The 22,966-nt window shown below is 37.6% G+C and overlaps 2 protein-coding genes across 2 annotated transcripts; one reads left to right on the top strand and one right to left on the bottom strand.

The window, feature by feature from the left end:
- The first annotated feature begins 2,307 nt into the window (after positions 1 to 2,307).
- LOC134806890 (large ribosomal subunit protein uL22m) lies at positions 2,308 to 4,198 on the top strand. The gene is made up of 3 exons (XM_063780312.1): positions 2,308 to 2,550; positions 3,085 to 3,298; positions 3,840 to 4,198. Exons 1-3 carry the CDS (start codon positions 2,377 to 2,379, stop codon positions 4,058 to 4,060), a joined length of 609 nt encoding a protein of 202 aa, XP_063636382.1. The 5' UTR covers positions 2,308 to 2,376; the 3' UTR covers positions 4,061 to 4,198.
- Positions 4,199 to 11,498: 7,300 nt separating this feature from the next.
- LOC134806575 (UDP-N-acetylglucosamine transporter) lies at positions 11,499 to 22,438 on the bottom strand. The gene is made up of 6 exons (XM_063779884.1): positions 22,271 to 22,438; positions 20,201 to 20,298; positions 13,095 to 13,205; positions 12,586 to 12,800; positions 12,193 to 12,468; positions 11,499 to 11,985 (listed from the first exon to the last, which is right to left on the bottom strand). The coding sequence occupies exons 2-6, from the start codon at positions 20,256 to 20,258 to the stop codon at positions 11,620 to 11,622; spliced, it is 1,026 nt and encodes a 341-aa protein (XP_063635954.1). The 5' UTR covers positions 20,259 to 20,298; positions 22,271 to 22,438; the 3' UTR covers positions 11,499 to 11,619.
- Positions 22,439 to 22,966: the final 528 nt, after the last annotated feature.

The following is a 22,966-nucleotide window of genomic DNA, read 5'->3' as shown; positions in this document are numbered from 1 at the left end:
GCCATTACAGACGGGCGTACCGGACAGCGAACTTGGTACGGTCAAAATATCTCTTTTTCGCTCTCAGTTATAACTGCGTCCTTAACGGACGTACGGCGGACCACGTACACACGATCGAACTTACGCTGAAGCGCACCAAGGTCGCATCTCACTGAGTATTATATTCTTTGCATCATGTTTGCATCTCACTATGTTGTGTTGATAATTTGTCTGGTGGAGCCCTTAATGATAAAGGCGTGTCCAGACAGGAACAATTTTTCGCCAATATAAACTCTAAATCATAATTAGATTCCAAAAAAAGTAAGACAATGTTGCCACTGCAATAATTTGTTTGTAAAATAGTAAATTCCTTTTTATAAATAAATACGCTAAGATAATTTATTTATTGGTAATTTTACTCCTACGATTTAAAAAAGTACTTTTATTTACTTATTTTTACATAAATACAAGACGCGCTAGTAAAAAGTGGCAACATTGTCTTACTTTTTTTGGAATCTAATTATGATCTAGAGTATATGTTGCAATCTATGGTCAAAAGTGTCATCTGTCACTCCTGTCAAACAGCTCTCAAGCATGGACGTAGAGAGTAAACTGGATAGAGTACATTGGCCAAAAAGTGTGTCCACATGAGAAGTCAAGGTGGGCCGTTGCATCTCTTTCTAATTAGGGTGACCATAAGTCATATGTATGTGGGATATTAGGATAAAATTGAATATATAGTTCGGCCAGGATCTTTTCTTATTCGTGCATAGTTATAGTTGGTCAAACAGATCTTGTCAGTAGAAAAAGGCGGCAAATTTGAAAAATGTGTGCGCGAAGGGATATCGTCTCATTGCAAAAATGAATTTCGCGCATTTTGCTACTGACCAGATTAGCTTGACCATCTATATATTATTTAGTAATAGAAATCATACTGTATTTTCGCTGTACTAGTATTATGGCCTAAAAAGGGATGGATATAGTTTTTTTTCTCTTCTGTAAAACGCTTCACACAACCTTAGGTACTTAATTTAATTGTTCTAAATGGTGTGCTCAAATTACGGCACCTATGTATTAAAACTGCACGAGGCCATACGCTTGGCGGGGAACAGAACCATATGGAGGAACCTGGTCTTCAACAGAAGGATATGATGTCACGATCCTAAGTATTGAGGGACCGACTGAAGAAGAAAAGCTGTTACTAGTAGGCGTAGGTACTGGACCACGAACATGGTCGATCGTCAGGAAGGTGGTCCGCCGTAACGTCTGTCAACAACCAGTGAGAGAGATAGAGAGAGATATGCTGACGTGTAAAAGTGCCCTTGTGACCTATTTGCTGAATGAAGATGGATGTTGATGTTGAACCAGAGGGTCTACTGCGAACCATGTTCGACGTGTTGCCTCTCTGTCACACTTACGTACGAATTTATAAGTGCGACAAAGAGGCAACATGTCGAAAGTTAACACGATAAAGTTATATTTTTCTGTTATTATCAATGTGTTTTTTTATTATTATAACAGTGCATAAATGTGTCTGTAAAGTTTAAGGACTTTGGATTTCAATTTTGGCAATTATTTATTCTGTATTGGCTCTCATTTCACCAGTTTAAAGTATTTAAACATGCCGAAATAAATACATACCTAGTTATATAAACTTACTTAAGTACGTAATAAGAATTGTGTAACACTGACTCTCATCGTGCCGACATCATGGTCACCCTAATGAGTTTGACATTGTTGTCTTGTATTTTTATCGCAAAATGTATTAATTGTGGCTTCCTTGTGAAACAATATTCCACAATTAGAAATTCTTTCACTCCCACAACCTATAACGCAACATTTATTCACCATTTTTAAGAAATTTTGGCATTCACGTGTTTTGATAACATGTCATCTCGTTAGGGATACCAATTAACATTCAAAGTTTCTACAATGTCTACCATACCAAAATTAATGTTTTTTTTTGTTGTGCACATGCTTGGTTAAATCAGTTAATAATATTGACATCATACTTATTTACAAATTTCTTGAAAGATATCAGTACCTTACTATGAATATAGCACTTAAATAATATAAAAAGGTATTTAATTTCAGTAGTATATTGATATAAATACTACCACAATGGTATATTTTTAACATTGGCAACATGTGCGAGTGAGACACCGCGACCCACCTTTGCTATCTCAAGTGGACCGTTTTCTCTAGTCTGGTACGAACGTCTTTCTGACTCGCTGATAAAGTTCCATTTAGTATGGCAAAAAAAGTGACAGTGCAGTCCATCTTATAAGTCCATGCTCTCAAGAGGTTAAAATAATTCTGATTTATCTGATTATCGTGAGAATTAATCTTATTCATGGAGTTTTGCATTTTCACCTATTAAAAACACACGTTAGCAACATGAACATTTTTAGAAATCTCTGTGCGTCAGGATTTAAAACAATTCAATTCAATTCCATTCATACTTCTGCTCCATCGTTGGCATGGACCAAATCTACATTGCCGAAGAATTTCTTGGCACACAATAAGAAAGTGTATCCCCCACAGGAAATCGGCGAGGAACGGCGACCGGCTGTGAGTGTAGCGAACAAGTTTGTTCTAAACAGATAGTTTGACTAAACATTATTTATATCCTATTTTATTTATGTACCAAAAACCATAGTCGAGTTATTTTTTCTTGTTCTTCGTAAATTTACAGAACATTTTGGTAAAAAAATTAACAGGTACCTAGATGCAGTTTACAAAAATATTTTATAAATTATCATGGAATCAAATTATATTATAAGTAGCCAGAATAATAATCTAACTTTTTAGTTTATTAAATGGGTGAATCAACTTTTTACTGTCGCCCGTCATGGATTCATTACCCTGGAAAACTCTTAAAACCCTGATTTTATGGTATTTTTACCAAACACGAATATTTGTGGAAGTTATAAGCCATTTCCATGATGGGCTGTCTACTGAGCATGTTAGTAGGATGTGATACAACTTTTCTTCTAACAAACTATTCCATTCTTGTCCCTTGAACAACAGGACAGAATAACAACGCAAAAAATTTGATCTACCCAAAATACATATTTATTGATGAAGATGCTTTTTACTTTTCAGTTTGTTTGCCACCAAATCACCAATATAAAATACAGCCCTGACAAACTATGGTATATTGCATGTCTTGTGCGGGGCATGACAGTGGATGAAGCAGTGAAACAGTTAAGTTTTGTCAACAAAAAGGGAGCCGAATATGTCAAGAAGGCTATTCTTGAGGCACAGGAGCTCGCAGTTACACAGCACAATGTTGAATTTAGAAGTAATTTATGGATAGGTATGCATCTCAAATGTTACCTGCACTTGTTTACTTTCATGCATTGAGTTTGGCAGTGTGGATTTAAGATATTACATTCCCAAACAACAATTTGCCTGAGCATTCTATTTACAATTTGATGTTACAGTCTTATCAAATCACATGAATCTAGATTAAAACTGGATCTGGCATGAGGGTGGGGAGAAGTGACCGAACAGGATAGTCTTATGTATCTTTCAGTAGGAGAAGCAGCGAAAGAGCTATTATTGTTTGTCCTTGTCACAGTCTCACATTTTATTTGTTCCCCACCATTTTTTTTAGTATGGATTATGGTGGGCAACAAATGAATTTGACCAATCACAGTGTCGCATTTGCGTATGTTTTGTCCCTCATGGAGGCACGCATATACCACTTCTATATGATCCTACCTTCTATGTCAAATCATAATTCCCGTTTTGCCATTTGGCATTAACTCCGCCATCTGTATGTTGTTGTATATATTTTGTGCAATAAAGTTAATTTGTGCAATAAATAAATATACTATTTTTTTTATCTTTTCTAGCTGAATCATATTCTGGTCTGGGGAATGTCATCAAAGGTATAAGGAGGCATGCTCGCGGCAGGCTCGGTGAAGTGCGCTACAAGTACTCACATTACTTTGTGCGTCTAGAAGAAGGGAAACCACCCAAAGATTACTACAAGTTGAACTCTCAGACTCCACAACAGCAACTGGACAGTTGGTTGGAAAATATGAGAAAAAGAAAAGTTACTAACTCATTGTAAATGGAATATAATATTAAAAAATACAAATTATAAATTCATAGTACAATTTAAGTACATGTATACATAACCTAATTAAATAAATAGTATACCTTAGTACTAAATAATATTTTTAAATTACACTTTATTTAACTTCAAGAATTTTTATGTGTACTTTAAAAGTAATTATGACAAGTTAATGATTCTATATCTATTACAAATATTACAATACCTATTTTACAGTAATTTAAATCAAACAAGATACTAAAAAAATATGGCAATAAAAATAAGAAGTGTATTGTACTTCTAATTTTAATACATATGTACATAGTACAAGTGTCTGAAGCAAAGGTGCTCAAGAATTCACTTTTCAAAACACTTGCTACAATAGTGGTTCAATTTTGGAATCTTTCGATTGCTTGGCTATAGATCATGGTCTAATAAAACATGGTCTTCTATTCCCAGAGTGACACGGGCCTACGTCACAATAACATTGCCTCTTTATTTCAACATAAGGGGTCATCCATTAATTACGTCACACGAATTTCTAGGTTTTTTGACCCCTCCCCCCCCCTTGTCACATTTGGTCACATTTAGCAAACCCCTCCCCCCTAGTGTGACGTCACATTTTTTCTACGAAATCGCCAAATCGAATTAAGTAAGTACCTAAGTATTATTAATATTTTATCAAAATATTTTTGACGATATAAATATTAGTAATTTTATAACCCAAAACTGCTTAGGAAAGAAAATTAAAAGAATAAAAACGATTATCGTTTTAAAAACTTGTTATTTAAATGTACAGCGAATAAAATAATCAAAAAAAAAAAATCGGTTACTGATGAAGTTAAAGTGACGTCACAAAGTTTGTGTCTCCCCCCTCCCCCATGTCACAATATGTCACATTTTCTGGACCCCCTCCCTCCCCCTAAACGTGTGACGTAATTAATGGATGACCCCTAACATGGTACATGGGTACATTATCCCTATGGTTAATAAGTTAAAATATTTCTTTATAATTTTCATTTATATGTATTTTATCTTAAATTTTACAATAACACGTCATTTTTAATTATTCGTTAGCAATATTTTCCGATTCACGAAATAAATTTCAGACGTTCGGGTAATTCTGTTTACACTACTGGCAACCATAGAAGGTAGGATCGTATAGAAGTGGTATACGCGTGCCTCCGTGAGGGACAAAACATACGCAAATGCGACACTGTGATTGGTCGAATTTATTTGTTGCCCACCATTATCCATACTAAAAAAATGGTGGGGAACAAAAAATATGTGAGACTGTGATAAGGACAAACAATAATAGCGCTTTCTCTGCTACTCCTACTGAAAGATACGTAAGACTATCCCGTTCTGTCAGTTATCCCCACCACTCATGCCCAATCCAGTTTAATACTAGATTCATGCTGGCAACACAGGATAGCGCTGTCACATTTGACAATTCGGATCTAGACACGAATCTAGGATATACCTGGATCTGGCATAAGTGGTGGGGGTAACTGACAGAATGGGATAGTCTTATGTATCTTTCAGTAGGAGTAGCAGCGAAAGAGCTATTATTGTTTGTCCTTGTCACAGTCTCACATTTTATTTGTTCCCCACCTTTTTTTTAGTATGGATAATGGTGGGCAACAAATGAATTCGACCAATCACAGTGTCGCATTTGCGTATGTTTTGTCCCTCACGGAGGCACGCGTATACCACTTCTATACGATCCTACCTTCTATGGATCTAGATTACTTCATGCCCTGACCGTCATCCTTGTCGAACGCGTGTTAATTGTTATTTCCTTCTCGCTCAGTGTCAGCAGTCGCAGTGTTTTCCAAACTTTTCACGTCGTAAGCTTGGTAATTAATGTGTAACTGTGAATTAGTTTTTCAAACGTTTGTCTTGTATAGATAAATAAAGTTTAATTTAATACATTAGATTTGTTTTATTTTACTATGTTTCTACATGAATAACTTAAAATTAATGCCGTTAAAATAATTTTCACCGTTGGTTAAAATTCTCCCACATTTTAAAGTTTGAGAACCTGTAAACAGCATGATGACGTAAGCCCGTGTCAGTTAGGTCATACGCGAATCTCGGAAGAGAGTACCAGGCGGAGTATATTATTATACCATGGCTATAGATATTAGGTAGCACAAGAAGAAAAACATCAACTGTCGCCTACTAGTAAAAAATACGTTTGCTAATATTTAAAAAATACTCGAGATTTACGAAGAATTCTAAAGCTACACGAACTATTGCTACATGCATGATTGTTATTATGTATAAAAATCCAGATAAGAATTCGAACGAGATTATAGTTGCATTTTATGGCTTTAGATAAAACAAAAAAAAATTGAGCAATGGTTGCGGCATATCAATGTTGTACTTAATTAACCATTTACCGTATACAGAGCCATATGTGGCGGATATGATATTCAACTCTATTGACAGCTATTAAAGTTCAAATTTAAACAATAGTTATTTACGATACGAGTGCGGAAAGTAGGAAATTCGCAACGACTGGTGATAAATTAAAACACGATCCAAGGGAGTGTTTTATATCGACACGAGTTGCGAATTACCTATTCGCACGTGTATCGTACAACGTTTTACAATACATATGGATTTTTAAATTTTCGACATACGCACGGAAAGTGCTTATTGCCAGGGGAGCGAAACTCCTGACTTCGGCCAAACTCGGCTCCGCTCGGCTCAGTAGGGCTACCGCCAATACCGAAAATCGTCAATTGCGGGCATTTTTCTCTGTCACTCTAATTACGCCTTCATTGGAGTAAAAGAGTAAGATCCCCGCAATTGACGATTTTCGGTATTCGCGGTAGCCCCACAGCATTGCTCCGAGCAATTATTAGGGTTGGCACCACTTGACTTCCTTTTGCGTACACGACCACAGATAAGATAATCACTTGAATTTTGACAACCCTAAATAAACTCTAAATCATAATTAGATTCCAAAAAAAGTAAGACAATGTTGCCACTTTTTACTAGCGCGTCTTGTATTTATGTAAAAATAAGTAAATAAAAGTACTTTTTTAAATCGTAGGCGTAAAATTACCAATAAATAAATTATCTTAGCGTATTTATTTATAAAAAGGAATTTACTATTATACAGTGAAACCTGGTTAATTGGCACCTGGATAAATGGAAAACCTCAATAATTGCAACCAAAAGCCCGGTCCCGGTCCCTTGAGACCAAAAGACCTCTATAATTGAAATTTTGGAACCTCTATAATTGCAATTTAGATTTTAGTGCTTTTCGTAATTTTGCCTCTGTAATTGACCACTTCGCAACTAAGACCTCTATAATTGACACTGTGCTAAAATAAACCGTTATTTTTGCTCTTCTTTTTACCTCTATTATTGAAACGAGTTCTACTTATTACCTCTATAATTGAAATAATGTGTAGACAGCAGAAACAATATTTTAATAGCAATGATCATTTTATTTATATCTTCATCCAGAATTCAATTTATTTATTGGGTATCTATCACAGCCTGTAGTACGTGAAATAGTTTTGATTATATCAAAAACAAAGTATGCTTTTTACATTCTAATAAAACTTTCTTCTATAATTCAAGGGATTTTTTTAAACCCAAATGATTAATAAGAAAATAAAGTAGTAATTAATGTAATGTAAAAGTGCAAGTATAGACAGAAGCTATAATATATATATAGACCAAACCCAGAACGTAAGCGTGTAAAATTGTAAATCTACTTTCGATGGTTATTTGCACCTCCATAAAAGAAATTTGTCAGAACGCAACCTCTATTAATGAAAACCTCTATAATTGACACAACGATTTTTTGAACCTCGTTAATTGACACGACCTGCTTAAATGAAAAACCTGGTTAATAAATGGCCGGTCCCTTGAGATTGCAATTAACCAGGTTCCACTGTACAAACAAATTATTGCAGTGGCAACATTTTTTAGAATCTAATTATGATTTAGAGTATAGCCGAAAGGGATAGTGCCATATATTAGAAATGGATAGCATGATTCGACCCTGAACCTTCTGTTTTGTGGGAAGTTTCCTTTCTGTACGGCAGTACTACACTCTGGAGCAAAAAAATCGACTCAAGTCGCATTTTTTAGTTTTTGTCGTGTTTCTCGATATTTTAGTAAAAGTGAGATTGCAATATTATTGTTTATTTATTAAGCTATCAAAAACATTAATACCCCATAAAATCGGTTAGGTAATTTTCAGGCAGTTGTTATTTTTGTAGAAAATTAGATTTTACCTGCTTTGATTACGCACGAGTTGAGCCCCTTTGAGAGCTATAAAAACCGATTTAACCGGTTATTTCTTATCAGTCGCTTATCAGAAGTTGACCTGTGCATATCTCACGCAATTATTCACTGGAATCACCTGGATAAAATGGACACCACAGAAACTGAAGCCAGCCAAGTCATCGTCTTACTGAATCAAGGCCTTAAGGAGCGTGAAGTTGCTGAACAGCTGAATTTAAGTCAGTCTGCTGTCTCCAGAATGTACCAAAAGTTCACATGGACTGGAAGGCTTGCTCAGAAACCTGGATCTGGCCGTCCCAGGTGCACATCGAAGAGAGAGGACCACTTCATTGTTGCGGCCAGTCTGCGTGATCGACACCGTACCGGCGTTGACATCCAGCAGCAGCAGACGCAGGACCGAGAGCTACCAGTGAGCTCTTGGACAGTTCGGCGAAGACTTAAGAAGCCAACCTTACCCCAAAAAGGCCGGCCACAGGGCCCAAACTGACCGGGAGGCACTCGGTTCTCCCCTCCATTGATATCCCCGCCCAAATCATGACGGAACCTCCATCGTATGCGACTGTCTCGGAGATGCAGTATGGCGCAAACCATTCTCCAGGTCTTCGGTACACCCGTCCTCTTCTGTTACTGCCATGCATGGAAACACACCCTGCACTCATCACTGAAGAGTACGCGGCTCCATTGCCCGTACGTTCAATTTTCTTAAGTCGGTTTTTATGGCTCTCAAAGGGGCTCAACTTGTGCGTAATCAAAGCAGGTAAAATCTAATTTTCTACAAAAATAACAATTACCTGAAAATTATCTAAGCGATTTTATGGGTTATTAATGTTTTTGATAGCTTAATAAATAATTAATAATATTGCAATCTCACTTTTACTAAAATATTGACCGTTGTCGAAAAGCACGAAAAAAACTAAATAAAAGCGACTTGAGTCGATTTTTTTGCTCCCGAGTGTATTATTTATTCTGTGTTATTGCCGCACTAGTGCGGGAAAGTAGCACCATAAGTATTGTAAATATTTTTACGTCACCCTAGGCCCGTAAGTGGGATTTTCTTCCCACGGGACGGGAAGAAAATCTCACTTCCTGGCCAAGGCAAGACGTAAAACTTTATACAAACCACGGGCAGTAATTCGTAAAGCCTCACCTTCGGTTCGGGCCACAAACACCTGCGATCTGTAGCATTTACGAATTCACCTCCCTAGGTTTGTAATGTACTATTATTACATGCAGTAAAGTGTTAAAACTAACAGTTAGCTTGTCAAGGTTCTGGTTCTTATATTATCTACTGCCCTGCCCTTTGCAGGCTTGAGAAGTCATTTCTACACTCCACATTTTATTAGGAGGAAAACCGGCTTAGGCTGCATTTCCACCAGAGATTTGCGAGGATGCGCAGCGAGGAATGTGTTTGTGTGTTCTTAACAACGATAAGACAACGATAGAACGATACACTGGCGCCGCTGTCTTGTATACAAGACACATATTCAACCGCTCGGTAAATGTGAAAAAAATATCAATTGTATTTTTTTTACACTCATGTTCATGTGTTTCAGGTCTTTGTTTATTTTTAAAATTGCATTTTCAAGCAGCTATATAAATCCATTCTTTTAAAATAAGGCTATCAAAAAAATTGCTCCAGATTTCAACGTTTTTCATGTTCCTCGTCGCCGTTGTCTTGTATACAAGACAACTAGGGATGGGAATGTTAACTCGATGAGAATATTCAACATAAACATCAAATCTCGTTTTATTTAAGCATTTGAACACTTGTTAAATGCCAATTGGTGGTAACTAGTAACTAGAATACGTAAAACGAGAGAGAGAGACAGGCATAACTATAGTTGAAGTTCAGGGAGCTTCTTCAACTGTCGATAGTAGAGTCAGGCAAGTAAATCTGTCCTTGTGGTCTATTTGCAGACAAATGATTCATTTTGAGATGATCGTGTAGTGGGGAGTGATACCCTGCAGTGACCGCTTCGCACAAGAATGGTGGGTCTCTATTGTTTCCCAAACAGCTCTAAGCCACAATGCATTGCTTGTTCGAATTTTCGTTAGTCACAATTGGTTTTTCTCAGAAACGCGTAACTTTTCAGGATTGCCATAAAACAAACCTAACCTAACCTATCAGTAGAATAACCTTACGAAAATCCTGAAAAGTTAAAGGTTTCAATTTTATTACTAACGATAATATGACAAACAATACACTACAACTCAAAACTTTATGAGAAACAAAGGGATACCCCAAGAATGGTACAGGCGGACGCTCGGACTAGTCAGTGTCGCCTAACTATGAGAATGTTATATATTTGAAATTTACGAAAAATTGTCACGGTAATTAGGGAGGATGTAATACGGGAACTGAGAAGCTCATCTAAGGAACATGTCGAATACTGTGAAACATGCATTCCTGAACATTTCCGATCCCCACCCTTCTCCAATATTATTGCTCTTCACTAATTGACAATTCAAACCACGTGTAATTTTCCCCAATGCAGTTCCGGTACATTTATATTTATATTATCGACACACGATGCGCGGCTCTAACGTTACGCTTATAAAGTTTACGTACCAACTAGCGCTTACGCCGTTGACCTAGAGGCTATTATTACTTAATCCGCGCGGAAACAGTCCTTGTCGGTCTACACTGCGGACAGTCCATGCGCGCCGTTGTCTTGTATAAAAGACTTCTCGTACAGCCTAGTGCGGTGATATTACGTCATGAATCTATATTTTTTAGTGTTTGTTTTTAATGATAAAGACCTTTAATTTTAACATTGTCGTGTGTAAAAATTATGTAAATTTTTGGCATTTTAGAAATAAATTAAAGTTGGTTAAGAACAAAGCCAAATTGAGAAGATTTTTTCCATAAATTGTAAATATCGATATCACTATTTGCAATCGCTAAACTTTTTATTAGTTGTTTACTTAAAATTTGCTCTGGCGTGTGAGTGAGCGTCTTTGCGGACTAGGTCCGGCGGCCAAAAGGTTAACAAACATAGGTATTTGTCGCTGTCGCTACGCTACGTCTCCTCACACATCTCTAGCGGAAACTCAACGTTAAATATCTCCTGCGTGCAAATCACTCCTGGCAAATAACTCGCGACGACTAGGCGTTGAATCTATTAAAATAAAATACCTGTTTTCATTCTATCAATACAAGAAATAAAGTTAAACTTATAATGTACTTTAATAATTAAGTAAATATAACATAGTTGCATTTATTATTAACTAAATTAATTCCAGTATTAATTTCTTAGCACAAAGGCCTATGACCTATGAGCTTTATTTTTTATTTAGTTTAATTATTAAACACTCAGCGAAGTCCGAACTTCAGCTTTCTTCTTGGGTACATAACCATAAAGGAATATAGATGCAATTACTAATACAGTACCAACCGTAAACTGCACAGTCAAGTGGAAATCAAATATGTACATAGATGCTACACAAGATATTACTATGGCTACGGAAGTGGCAAAGCCTTTTAATATATTGTCAGCGTATTTTACAACCACGGCAACTATAAGCCCTCCCGCCGCTTGCAATATTACCAAGTACCAGACGAATCCGTCGAAACCCTTGAGAAGGTGGTTCAACGAGCCTTCGTTTATTAGATAAGTTACTGTTCCAAATGGTAGCGACAGCAAACTTAGCTGAACGTTTCTCATCCACACCTAAAACAAATAAACATTTTAGTAGTAAACTATCTATCGTAACACAATTGAATCAAATTAATATTAGGTAATTACAGTGCTTAACTATATACGGCGCGACTAATTAGCACACATTTTCTATAAATTGATAAATGTTGGCGATAAGGTATTTTAGATACCTATAGGTTAGGACTATTTTCTGCTTAGATATGATAGTAAAATACTTACTGATATGTCTGATTCTTTCAATACTTTCTCAAAATAGATACCAGCAAATCCTGATATAAAACAAGCTGCTAAAGCAGCTCCGAATCCTAGGATCCGGGATTGCTGTGGTAAGTGTGTAGTTCCCACTTTTCCCGATCCATTATCAGACGAAAGTTGGACCAGCGCTATGCCACTGGCTAGTAATGCCAAAGCACACCACTGCCATCTTTTTAAAGTCCGTTTTAATACAACTACGGCAAAAAATGCCGTTGTTAATATTTTTAACTGATATGTGACCTGAAAAAGAAAACATATTTATTCAAATTAATCTAGAAATCCTTAATACTCATTCGAAATAAAAAATATTTTTTTGGAACCTCCTCCTTTTCTGAAAATTGGTAATCAAAAATTTACCTGGTATGTTGCAGCATCCAAGTTGGACGCGGAGACATAAAGTAGATTATTTTGGACTATATACAAGAAGGATGGGACACAGACTCGCAGAGTGTCTTCCAGGTTTAATATCACCGTGGCATATATTGAATGGACGCCGCCCTTAATACTGCCTGACTCGTGCATCACAAGAACAGTACAGATTATAAACTTTACTAACTCCGCTAAAAGTACAGCTGAAAATTATAATAATTGTTAGTTTGTCAGAAGAAAAAAATATAACATTGGTAAATAGGTAAGTTATTAATTACAAAAAATAACATTAGAACTTCCTAATATAACATCATCATCATTATCATCAATGACGCCTCGGCCGAGAAACGCACGATCTGAGCGTACAGGCTTGGTGCGTGCGTCCGGTGGCCTTCGGGTAAATGGTGATATAACGAGTTTCAAAATATGTAGGACTGAGATAAGCATTCGGAAATATGTTTTTTTTACCAATATGTACAGGTCACAGATAAACGTACCAGCTGCTGAGGAAAACATCTCCACATCCCGGGTGCGGGCGTATCGCATACTGAGACCCAGAATAGCATTCTGAACCGTTAATATGACTAAACTCGCATATTTAAGATATCCTGAAACCAATATAAGAGTATTAAGTATATATTTCTAAGGATTATTATTAAGGAGTCTGGGTCCGCTTGGCAACCTAATCCAAGGACCCAATCAGTAGTTTTTATGAAAGCAACCATCATCTGACCTCTCAACCCAGAGGGGTAAGTAACTCGGCCTCATTGGGATTAGTCCGGTTTCATTACCATATTTTCCTTCACCGAAAAGCGACTGACAAAAATTAAATTTATTAGTTATTACCTACATCTCGTACATATGTAAGTTCTGTAAAATCTATGCTTCGAGCCAGGATTCTAAGTCGTTGGCTTCGGTTTGTAACAAAACAAATACCAATTAACACCCCAATGTTCAGGGATAATTTCAGACCCTACCCGCCATGTTTGGGTATCACCACCTGCTCGAACGAGGTCTGGTGAAAGCTATCCCATTAGGATTGGGAGGTCGCTAACTTACGTCGAGTAAACTACTGCCATCAAGTTCCGGATATTCGCCTAAGCTACCTATATTCGCCTAAATTTACTACGCAGTTCAGGCCTTATTGGCAGGGTGCTTAGAAAACTAAACAGAAAGTAATTTTTAATGCATGGCAAATTGGCAATATTTTTGGATAAATTCCCGATTCACACTGTTACAGATGAGTAACTAGTTTTTCTCAACACGTGTTTTTTTTACCCAAGAACATTAATTTTAAACAGTGTTGTTCGCAAGAAAATGGAATAGAACCTCCGCAGAGACTGGCAGCTTATAATTTTACGTATAAAAAAGTTAGCGTATGTCTTTTGTTTTTTTGCTTGTCACATTTTATATTCATTTACTGTAAGAAAGATTACACATCTTATTTTATAAACTGGAGTTTTAACTAATATAAACCCGTTAGACCCGTGAACATGGTCCTTCGAACCGGATGTAAATAAAGGAACCAGAATTTATTGAAGGACCGAAGGGAAATACCTATAAATTACCAATTTGTCACTGAGGATGTTATGACTGCCGAGGCTGTGATGAAGAAATTCACCGGGACATCGGAATCCGCCAGTGTTGAGTGTGTTAGGATTTATTATTAGGACCAGCACTCGTTATTAAGGTAGTGTAAATAGATAGGATTTATAGTGTACTCCAGGTTAGTGAATATTTTATTATAAAGTGTACCTATTTGGTAGTTATATGAGTCAGATTCATTTGTAATTTAGTTCGTTGTAATTATTTAAAATGTGATATTGTCAACGCAACTTCTGACCGTTAATTTGCCGTTATTCGTGTACTCCTAATCTATTCACTTGAGACTATTGTCATTTTATTTAATTTCATGTGTATTGTGGACTAATTTTATCTGTATTATTTTTAAACAGGAATTATTTTACTAGGGATTATTTTTTATTAATTGCATTATAAATTGTTTACATTCATGGTGTACGTACACCAGCTTCCCAAAAATGGTTGACGAAAAGGATTTAGTTCGCAAAAGAGGCAGTTATAAAGGTCAACTCACCTTATTTACTACATACCTAGGCAAAGTGAAGGAGTCGTCATTAACTGAAGCTAGTCAATTGCAGTTGCGTATAGGTAAGATTGAGGCATTGTATGCACTTTATGATGATGTACATACACAGTTAGAGTGCAACAGTGAAAGTTTAGATGCACATATGACAGAGCGAGATGAGTTCCAAAATAGCTACTTCTCTGTACTCTCGCGGGCCCAGGATATGCTCAACAATTTTAATAAAAAACGTGACGAGTTTGAGTCATGTAGTAATCGTGGGTCGCGAAGTGGTGCGAATCGTAAACTGGTTAAGCTGCCAACTATTCAGTTACCGAAATTTCAGGGTTCATACAAGAATTGGCTAGGCTTCAGAGATACTTTCACAAGTCTGATCCATTCTAACGATGATATCGATAACATTAATAAATTCCATTATTTAAGAGCATCGTTGGAAGGATCTGCCGCGTTGGTTATTAATTCTATTGAGTTTTCTGGGAGCAATTATGAGGTGGCGTGGACACTCTTGTGTGAGCGGTACGATAACAAGAGGTTGTTATTACAAAACCATGTAACATCTTTATTTAACATCGAGCCGATCATCAAGGACTCGTCCGTGCATTTAAAACGTATTATTGACCACGTAAACAAAAATCTGAGATGCTTAGAATCCCTAAGTGAGCCTGTCAAACATTGGGACACGCTCCTTATTCACATTATTAGCAACAAATTAGACGCTACGACATTTCGTGAGTGGGAGGAACATAAAGGAAGCTTTGATAAGACTGTGCCTATTTCATTTGATAATTTTATCACTTTTATGCGTAATCGTGCAGACTTGATTGAAACCTTGGAGTTATCGAGCGCATCAGGCGCCGGTCAATCTAGTCAGCCGGCTAAAATCGCATCTAAACATAGGGTTTTGCTTTCTACTCAACCCACTGAACACTGTGTCACTTCTCAGTCTCAGTTATGTCCGAAATGTAATGGTGAGCATAGCTTAAATAACTGCTCTCAGTTTCTCGCGTTAAGCAATATCGAGCGGCTTAACTTGCTGCCGAATTATAAAGTTTGTTTTAATTGCTTCCGACGAGATCACTATGCAAACCATTGCAAGAAGGCAGGTTGTGGAATATGCAAGCGCAAGCATAATTCACTCGTTCATGTCACAGAGCATACGCAAACAACGGAATCAAGCTCGTGCGAGCGGCCTGCGTCGCCGGCATCAACGGCGTCGGCGCCGGCTGCCGCCTCCGTTCCTGCATTATCGGCTCGCATGCGAGTCACAACTCCACATTCGAATGCATCTGAACCAGACGTCGGACTACTAACAACTGCATTGATTAAAGTATATGGGCATGACAATCGCGAGATCATAGCCAGAGCAGTTTTAGATAATGGTAGTGCGTCTTGTTTTGTGACTGAGAAGATGTGTCGGCAGTTAAATTTACATACTAATCGTGTAAATAAATCGGTTACAGGCATAAACAAATTAAAGTCTCACGTAGGTAAAATGTGCCAGGTGCCAATTAAATCGTTGGATGACACCTACTCGACTTATTTAAATTGTTCTGTTTTGCCATCAATATCTGACGAAATGCCTTATCAAAAGATGGAGATATCACGAATGAATATTCCGTCTAGCATCCGTTTAGCTGACCCTAACTTTTATAAGCCATCCGAGGTTGATATCTTGATTGGGGCTGACCATTTTTGGAACTTGTTAGGGTCGCATAAAATTGAATTAAGCGATGGACAGACGATACTATTTGAGACTAAATTAGGGTATATAGTCGCAGGCCCAACAAACAGCGGTCAAGTATCGGCTCCTTCGCGAATTAATTGTTATTTTACGAATGTCACCTCTTGCGCTAGTAATAGATTGCTTGACGATGAGACTCGAATCCAACTCACGCGGTTCCAGCAGCCTGCCAAGGCCTGCACCAAACAATCTCATCATTCCTCGAACAGGAAATTAGTTAGAAAGCATTTCACTACTAGGATTTTCACTAGGCAAGAAGACTAAATATTCTCTTAAATGTAAATTTAAAGTTAAAGAAAAACCCTAGTGTTCTGAGATTTTACTTATTACAATAGCAACTAATTAGCACAGCTATTATTACTTACGTTTTTAAATATGTAAACTCATTTGTGTACCTACTTTGGCTCTTAGTAGACTAAGACTTAAAAAAGTGCTATATAGGCATTTGTCGTATGTTTTCGTACTATGTATATAGGTACTATCTACTGCTAGCAGGTGACTTAACCAGTATTATTTAGTATTTACTTGCTAGCATTAATTACTCATTATTTAAGTTATATACTGTACATCATTTATGGATGGATGCAGTGAGTCTTAAACTTATTTATCAAAGCGCAGCTGTGATTCGCAAGCTAATGCTGCAGCAATGATGACATTATTATTTTCTAATGTTAGTTCTGCGTGTCCTCCTTTACATTGGAGTTTCATGGGAAGCTGGGGTAAAGTCAACCACATTTTATTTAAGGAGTGCTGGGTATTGTAACATAATGTTTATCGTCGATGACCTCAACACTGGTTTGGTTGCCACTTCCCACTGATTTGAATTTCGTCCCAGCCAGAAGAATTGCTGCCATTTATTTCAAGAAGCTGCAAGGCTGCTGCTACCACTCCATCGGTGACCGCCCTCTTTCGTCAGTGTCGGTTCATGACCTCGAGGAGTACGCTACATTGGCCAGTCTATTAGCGTTGAACAATTGTGACAGCAGTCAAATCAAGCAGGAAGCATTGGAATCTTCCACCAGAGCCTGAGTGATACACACTCAAGCGTTGCAACTTGACGCCGTTATGCTCTTAGAAGAGAAGATACCTCTTCAGTAACTCGGCGATCTGCTGTTATGATGTACTTGCATCCTGGGTTGAGCAGTTTGGGTTGAAAGGCAAGCTTTCAACGCCCGGGGGCATGTTCGCAAGAAAATGGAATAGAACCTCCGCAGAGACTGGCAGCTTATAATTTTACGTATAAAAAAGTTAGCGTATGTCTTTTGTTTTTTGCTTGTCACATTTTATATTCATTTATTGTAAGAAAGATTATACATCTTATTTTATAAATTGGAGTTTTTTACTGCTATAAAACCCGTTAGACCCGTAAACAAGTGTTACAGAAGAGATGTAAACTTCTACAAATAAATTAACTAAGGTGCAGGGGGGCCATTTCTAACTAGAGTGCCATATATTATATGTCTAGATAGCGAAAAAGATGTGTTGTGTGTGACTCTATAGTTAATAATGTAAAACATGTAAGATATTTCGATTAGTTGAAATTGCCGCGCACTCGAAATTGTCCCCCTGCACCATAATGCTCTTTCTTATTGACCGAGCGTTAGCGAAGGTTCTACGTTTCAACTTGGGCATAAATGCTCGCGTATGTCCATGTTCTCCTCTACTGGTCGCAATTCTCAACTGATTCACATGAAATTTTGTGAGCAAGTTCGATGATTAAATAGATTGCGCTACAGCTCACAGAGCCACTAGTGATATTAGTATTTCATATTCAAGTCATGAGTAGATGTCGCAATCTAATAAAATTAAATTTAGTTGATATGGCGGGCGGTCATCTTGTTGCTAGACTTCGCCCGCCCCTATGTTATTGTTATTATTTATTGCACATTTATTGTTAGTCAAGATTTGTGATATATTTTTGGTAAAGGTGCTGATTGAGGGGCTAATGACAGTTATGACACTTATGACTCACTTAAATGGCCACGCGTCGCAGGATATTTGTAGCGATAGAACCAGGATGAGGTTCTGGAATCTACTCGGTATGCTTGGAATCCCGTTGTAGTAAGGGATCGTCTTGTGCGGCAACCTGGACGGTGGAGTTTAAGCGTGTTCACGATTTTGTTTAAAGAGTTCGCAATATGGAAGAGACGATGTGTATATCCCGTGTGTCGCTGTCATCTTGCTATTGTGAATACCTACTTTAATAAGAAGCCTTAGGTACCTGTAGAAATTGAGGCACGATACTAACTCGATTTTCTACTTATCAGGAGCCCCACGTTAATGAAGTAGTCAAGCACAAGGTCATACCCGGTGAGTATAGTCTCACTACCCAACATTATAAACCTCAAACCCCCTATCATTATCTCCGCTCTCCGCGTAAGATCTACTCGTTTGACCAAATCGTTGAATGCTGCAAACGGCAAATCAGATTGTGGCGGTTAAAAGCACCGTTTCCGAGGAGTTGATTGTCCAGAAATGACGCTAGTGAACTAGTACAGTACAGGACCGGGACAGAAGCTGCCATCTTGGGTGTGGTGAAGGGCGGTTCATGGCAATCATGGCATGCCAACGGGTAAAGTGTGGAGGCAAATGTGACCAACTGACAAGGAAATATGGTGGTGGAAAAACACGATCCAGACTACACAGAGGTATTGGAGTGAAGAAATCTCTCTTTTCCTGACGGGGCAAACAAAACAGACGACAGCACAAAACGCCTACTAAGTAAGAGTAAGCCGTTGGTTCTTTCATCAGCCCCTACCGGTTCGGCGCGTCATTTGTACAGCACCCTCGTGATTATTCATGCTGGCGGATGTGGAGGTACGAGTATTACTCGTGCGACACGTAAATGTTTTTTTTATGATATATGAGGCAAACGAAGAGACGAATCGCCTGATGGTAAGCGATTACAGCCGCCCATGGACACCTGCAACACCAGAGAGGTTGTAAGTGCGTTGCCGGCCTTTCAGATGGGAATACGCTCTTTTCTTGAAGGTCGTATCGGTCCGGAACTACCGCAGGCGATAGATCATTCCATAGATTAGCTGTGCGAGGCAGGAAGTTTCTGGAGAAACGCACCAACCATCAGTGGTGGGGATGGAAATGTTGTCACGTAGACCGCTGGCGGAAAGAGGCGGCAGAGAATAATCCGAAGAATTCTTCGGAATATATGGAAGGCGTAACATGAGATGGTGGTAAAACTAAATGTTATGTACACGGCCTGCAACGTAACGGGTCCGCATTCGTACGCATAAGCAAAGACGTGACTTCGTGAGGCGTTTTAGATTTCGACTGAAAGGGCTGGTCTATAAGACTATCTGCCAACTTATACATTTAGATGGCAGTGAAGCGTGGCCGTGGTAGTGGTACTTGAGCAATATAAACAGGAGTTGCAGGAGAAGAACATGCTCCGCTATATGGATGGATGTGTGGATTATTAATGCGAAAGAACTGCATCAGGAACAGGATCTCTCCCATTTGTGGCACCCTTCATGTTTGTGACAAAGTGCGAAAGTGCCTATGCTAGTACCTTTTGCGAAACAGGCATTAAGTAGGTTACAAACACCTGTCTATGCTGTCTCCACATACCTAAATGCAGTAGAATGCTTGGTTGGGAGTTGTGAGAATGAATCCTTGCTAACGGTCTCACAAAAGAGAATACCCGAGACCATGTAGACTGTGAAAAGTCGGAATGTGGACCCTTAGCTCCAAAGCTAAAGATGCAACCAGGATAAATGCTAAGAGAGAAAGAGATAACATACCATTGTTCACCCGTCTGTTGCTACTTGGTGCAAGAATTGATTTCTTCATTTCATCCATAATGCTAAAGTTTTGTCCTCTTGATGTTTTTATATTTCATCTAAAAATAAAAATTTTAGTCATTTGATATTTATTCAGGGATAACTTTACGGCATTACAGCTAGCGCCAATGCGCTGTAAAATTAAATATGTTATAGTAAAGCTATACTAATAAAATTATAGTCATGTATTTACAAGGGGGTGCAAGTATAATGCTTAGGTAAGTCTTAGGTAACCTCAGTTATAAGAAATTATAACTAACTATAGTTCGTTTTTTTAGCATTAGAAAGAACTTGAAAGAAGGTAAGCGATCTTGACATGTCTTTTAATTGAAAAACGCTTTTTAAAAATCAGTAACTTTTACTTATGAAAGCAGAAGAATATAAATGATCATATTAGATTCATAATTGTTACATATTTGCCATAACTTATTTTTAAAATGTGTTTTTCAATTAAAAGACACATCAAGATTGTTTACCTTATTTCTAATGCTAAATAAAACGAACTATACATAGGTTTGGTTAACTTAGTATTTATTTATTTGATAGTCAGGGACAGTATTTTATATAGGTATTAAATATTATTAGATGTTAAACCCTTACGGCTTAAATATAAACGGCGAGAAACTAACCCATTTGAGATATGCGGACGACATAGTGGTCTTTGCCAATACAGCAGAAGAGTTACAGCAAATGCTCGCAGAACTAAACACAGCTAGTAAAGCAGTCGGACTCTCTATGAATCTCCAGAAAACCAAAGCAATGACTAATAGTATGGATGCCAAAGAGATAAGAATAGATGACAACACCATTGAGTATGTAACAGAATATATATATTTAGGTCAATTAATATCCAACCATGACTCAACAACAAAGGAAATAGACAGAAGAATTGGAAACGCGTGGAAGAGATACTGGGTCTGAAAGAAGTCATGAAAAATAGCCAAATAAGTATGCACATCAAAAGAAAACTCTTCAACACATGCATTCTACCAATCTTCACATATGGCTGCCAGACGTGGGCACTCACCAAAGCACAATGTAAAAGGTTAAGCATAACTCAGAGAGCCATGGAAAGAAGCATTTTAAAGAAAAGAAGAATAGACAAAATAAGTAGCAAGAACTTAAGAGATAAAACAGGCTTTACTGATGTTTCATACAAAACAAAACAACTGAAATGGAAGTGGGCTGGACATACTATTAGAGGAGGAGAAAAATGGAGTAAAACTGTAACACTCTGGCACCCTAGAGGGCACAAAAGAAACAGAGGCAGGCAGTTTAAAAGATGGTCCGATGAAATCCAAGACATGGCTGGAAGGACAAACACAAAAACATGGACCAGATTAGGTCATAATAAGGAAGAGTGGAGAAGATTGGGGGAGGCCTTTGCCCAAAGGCACACAGAAGCAGTTACCGTAGAATGTAGATTAAGAAAAACTGTAGATATAGTATAAAAAAAATGTACCTTTTCTGAAATAAGGCTATAAATAAATAAATAAATAAATAACATATTAACCCCTTAACTGAAAAGAAACCCTGGGGTGGCTGCCTAATTTAGGAGACAAACTTATAATATTTATTTTTCAACTCTTGGTTATTGTGCTGCATGCACACTGTAATATGTGTACAGTGTAATATATTACTTAGTTGTCCAATGACACTGTTTTAAACATGTTATAATAAAATTGCCACTTACAATAGAATTTTATATGGATGGAGCTGGTTTATAATAATTTTGATGAGGGATATGGTTATTTTTCTAACTAATCAATAAACTTATTTAATCATAAAATCATCAGGATGGTGATTTTAATAAAATTATTAAAAAAATAGAATTGCTCTTAAATATCTCCATAACTTAGTTGAACAAGTTCTGTACTTTGTATTTTTAGCCATAGAAAGAAATCGCAGAAGTAAGCATGAAGATTTATCTCGGTACAATATATGGTATAATAATGAAATAATTTCAACTAGTTTAATTATCGCCGAAGCCAAACTAAAAAAAACTAAGGAAATATACGCCGTTTTACTTACCAATGACGAAGAAAAGCCGGTCACAATTTGAACTCGATATTAGCAATGTACATTTTATCAAACACTGAAGAGCATAGTTCTTAAATATGTATTTAAATTAACATAAATAAATTAAATTATTGTGGAGTATTTTATATGTTTAGCACAAGTAAATGTCAAAAGAAAAGTGTCAAAACGCGAATCAACAGAAAGATGACGTTGGCTGCTTTATTTTTTTGACGTTGGCTCATAGACCTATATAAAGTAGGGCTACCGCCAATACCGAAAATCGTCAATTGCGGGCATTTTTCTCTGTCACTCTAATTACGCCTTCATTGGAGTAAAAGAGTAAGATCCCCGCAATTTGCGAATTTCGGTTTTCGCGGTAGCCCCTCAGGTTTCATATTTCAGTGCGTTGGCTGCTCGGTAAGCGCGTTTATAGCCATAACAGACTATCGTACCGCATCGCGACTTTGGACCAAAGAATATAATACTCCCTAGTCTGCGCTATCAAATTCGCTGCAGAATTAGCTTGGTCTGACTTTACAGTCTGTGCGGAAAGAGAAGAGTCCTGGAATGTAAAGGCCGCAGTACACAATGGGCCATCGCCGGCCACTCCAAGGGACGCATTTATGCGTTAGAGGGAGCAAGTGATATTGCTATCTCTGTCTACCGCATGGCTGCGTCCCTTGGAGTGGCCGGTGATGGCCCATTGTG

The sequence above is a fragment of the Cydia splendana genome, chromosome 3 (assembly GCF_910591565.1).
Source record: "Cydia splendana chromosome 3, ilCydSple1.2, whole genome shotgun sequence".
Lineage (NCBI taxonomy): Eukaryota > Metazoa > Arthropoda > Insecta > Lepidoptera > Tortricidae > Cydia > Cydia splendana.
This window is presented reverse-complemented; position numbering and strand designations above follow the sequence as displayed.

Bases quoted from the DNA above. Each gene is read 5' to 3' on its own strand.
- LOC134806890 (XM_063780312.1), top strand. From the start codon at position 2,377: ATGAACATTTTTAGAAATCTCTGTGCGTCAGGATTTAAAACAATTCAA. The intron at 2,551-3,084 runs GTGAGTGTAGCG...TTTACTTTTCAG, and splicing joins GCGAGGAACGGCGACCGGCT to TTTGTTTGCCACCAAATCAC. The intron at 3,299-3,839 runs GTATGCATCTCA...TATCTTTTCTAG, and splicing joins TAGAAGTAATTTATGGATAG to CTGAATCATATTCTGGTCTG.
- LOC134806575 (XM_063779884.1), bottom strand. From the start codon at position 20,258: ATGGATGAAATGAAGAAATCAATTCTTGCACCAAGTAGCAACAGACGG. The intron at 13,206-20,200 runs GTATGTTATCTC...TATTGGTTTCAG, and splicing joins CAACAGACGGGTGAACAATG to GATATCTTAAATATGCGAGT. The intron at 12,801-13,094 runs GTACGTTTATCT...TATAATTTTCAG, and splicing joins GATGTTTTCCTCAGCAGCTG to CTGTACTTTTAGCGGAGTTA.